Consider the following 2,373-nt stretch of genomic DNA (forward strand, 5'->3'; position numbering starts at 1 on the left):
TGGCCAGGATCATCTGATCATTTTTTACTTCGTAAGATTTTCCATCCACAGCGGGGACTACTAGATGAACGGTCCATCATGCAACTGGTACATCTCTCGAACTTCACACATGTGAATGCTTGACCACGGTTACTAGTACTCCGTACCATTAATCACCCGAGGGAATTTTGGTCACCTATGTTTTCCATGCTATTCTTGTACGTGTTTATGGGAAGAGGATTGGCTGGTGTACCACACACCAGCAAGCTCCGAGTTTGTACGAACGGTTCAAAGGAGATCAAAGTTACATGGGCCACACAATGATGTATTTATCATATCTACACCGTTCATCCATTTGGCGAGATCATTTTACACCCTGATCCCAAAAATGAGTAATTTCAGAGGCTTAAGTGAACCACACCACAAATAGAAGTGGGGACAATGATTTTCACCGTTACAAAATTAGTAGCCCCACCATAACGTTTACTTTCCATCTAATTTATTCACAAGGTCACACAGACCTGGATGAAGAGAAAAAACAAATATCATATCGATCCAAAATTTCTGTGACTCCATAAGGGTTTCAATGGCATACATTCAATCCTCTATTGCCTTTTACAGTGTGGTCCACTTGAATTTTGGATCTTTCTTATTTTTTGGCTCAAGTATAAATACGAGCTCACAAAGTGTACGGACGGTTTGGATATAATTCATACCTCATGATGGGACCCACAGAACTTGGTGACGTCAACACAGCCACATCGGTGGTGTGCGGTACACCAGCCAATCCACTTCCGTGTTTATGATATATATAAAAAAAAAGACCCAAACGAGTACGCCTCACACGAGTGCACATGCACGTGTGACACACTTCTCCTGCTGATGACCACATGCATGATGCAATGCTTGTGCAAGCAGCCACCCATTTAAAAAGGAAAGAAAAGGAGCATTGCATTGTCACTCAAGACAACCACCAAGATCATCAGAAGGCAAGTTAAAAAAAAAAAAAAAAAAGGCTTGCCTACACAACAGTGCTGTTTGGGCTCCACTCTCCCCACCTTATACTCCCCATCCAATAACCAACTCACGTGCTTTATGTGATCTCAACTTAAGAAGCCATTTCAGAAAAAAAAAAAAAAAAAACATTTGAAAGATCATCTAATTTCAACAAAACACATGATATATTGTTATTATAAGAGCATAAAAATGTTACACTTTCATTAAGGAGTATAGTTACATTTTCAGATCTCTTTTTTCTTTTCTATCTAATTCGGCAAACTAATCTCATCGAGATCATCGTCTAACGACAAGAAAACCTCATCCAAGCATGAAAGCTCTGTCCCCTCATCGCAGAAGCTCGATTGCGAACCGCTATCTCTCTCATGCACTCGGCACAGGATCCAATCTTTCGAAACCTGAAAAACATCGAATTGTGAGAAAGATTACAAGAAAATGAGTTATTGGTATTGGTTATAAACATGTGGGTACCCACATGGAGATGGACTATTGGTTATAAACATGTGGGTACCCACATGAAGATGGATCACTTACTGTTTTGGGCTTTCCTCTCTTCTTTGAAGATTTACTACTAGTAGCACAATCCAAGAGATGAAACTCATGCATTACCCAATTGGTTTTAATCCCAAATGGAGATTCACCGACGTAGAAGATTAGAGATTTCTTCATTCCAACTGTCCTACTACCACTAGTGATTGTGTCATCCACACCTATTGGCTTCCAATAACCATTGGCTGTGGCTGGGTTTTGTGTTCTATGGCTGAAAAAATACCATTGGTTTTCTCCTTCCAATGCTTTGCCTACAGCCATATAAGAAAGAAAGAGAGAGAAAATTATTTACTACAAGAAAGAACGTTGTCCACTAAAAAAATGTGGTGTGACCATAGCTTTCTAACCATTGAGTTCCCATGGATCATAGCGGTAGAGCTCGATGTCGGGGATGATGTCGGGGTGGCAAGGTAAGCGGGCCGCCTTGCGGTAGAGGAAATGAACGATGAGCTCTTCATCGTTGGGGTGGAATCGGAAACCAGGAGGGAGGTTGATAGAGCTCATTTAGATGTGATAAGAAAGGAAGAAGTGGGAATCAATGAAGAGAAATGAATTGAGGAATGGTAGCTGGGTGTGTTTTGTATTTATAGAGAGAGAGAGAGGTTTGACGTGATTGAGAAGATGGTTTGATAACGAATGGAGTGTTGGGTGGTGGGATATAGAAGGCGGCGGGTAACGGAACTTTTGATAATTGAAAAAAAATACCTTCAACGGGATTTTGTCAGTGTTGGAGGGAACGGGTTTTATAATTATATTATATAGATAGGAATTGTAGTTCAATGATGCATAAGGACGTCTATAGATTGATTACCCTGCACCGGTGGGCCA

The 2,373-nt window shown here is 40.8% G+C and overlaps 1 protein-coding gene across 1 annotated transcript; it reads right to left on the reverse strand.

Annotated features, from left to right (window-relative positions):
• Positions 1-1,141: 1,141 nt before the first annotated feature.
• On the reverse strand, positions 1,142-2,143 carry LOC131227145 (NAC domain-containing protein 104-like). Its single transcript, XM_058222872.1, has 3 exons — positions 1,893-2,143; positions 1,531-1,796; positions 1,142-1,394 (listed from the first exon to the last, which is right to left on the reverse strand). Exons 1-3 carry the CDS (start codon positions 2,047-2,049, stop codon positions 1,245-1,247), a joined length of 573 nt encoding a protein of 190 aa, XP_058078855.1. The 5' UTR covers positions 2,050-2,143; the 3' UTR covers positions 1,142-1,244.
• Between the last annotated feature and the right edge of the window lie 230 nt (positions 2,144-2,373).

The sequence above is a fragment of the Magnolia sinica genome, chromosome 2 (genome assembly GCF_029962835.1).
Source record: "Magnolia sinica isolate HGM2019 chromosome 2, MsV1, whole genome shotgun sequence".
NCBI classification, from domain to species: Eukaryota; Viridiplantae; Streptophyta; class Magnoliopsida; order Magnoliales; family Magnoliaceae; genus Magnolia; species Magnolia sinica.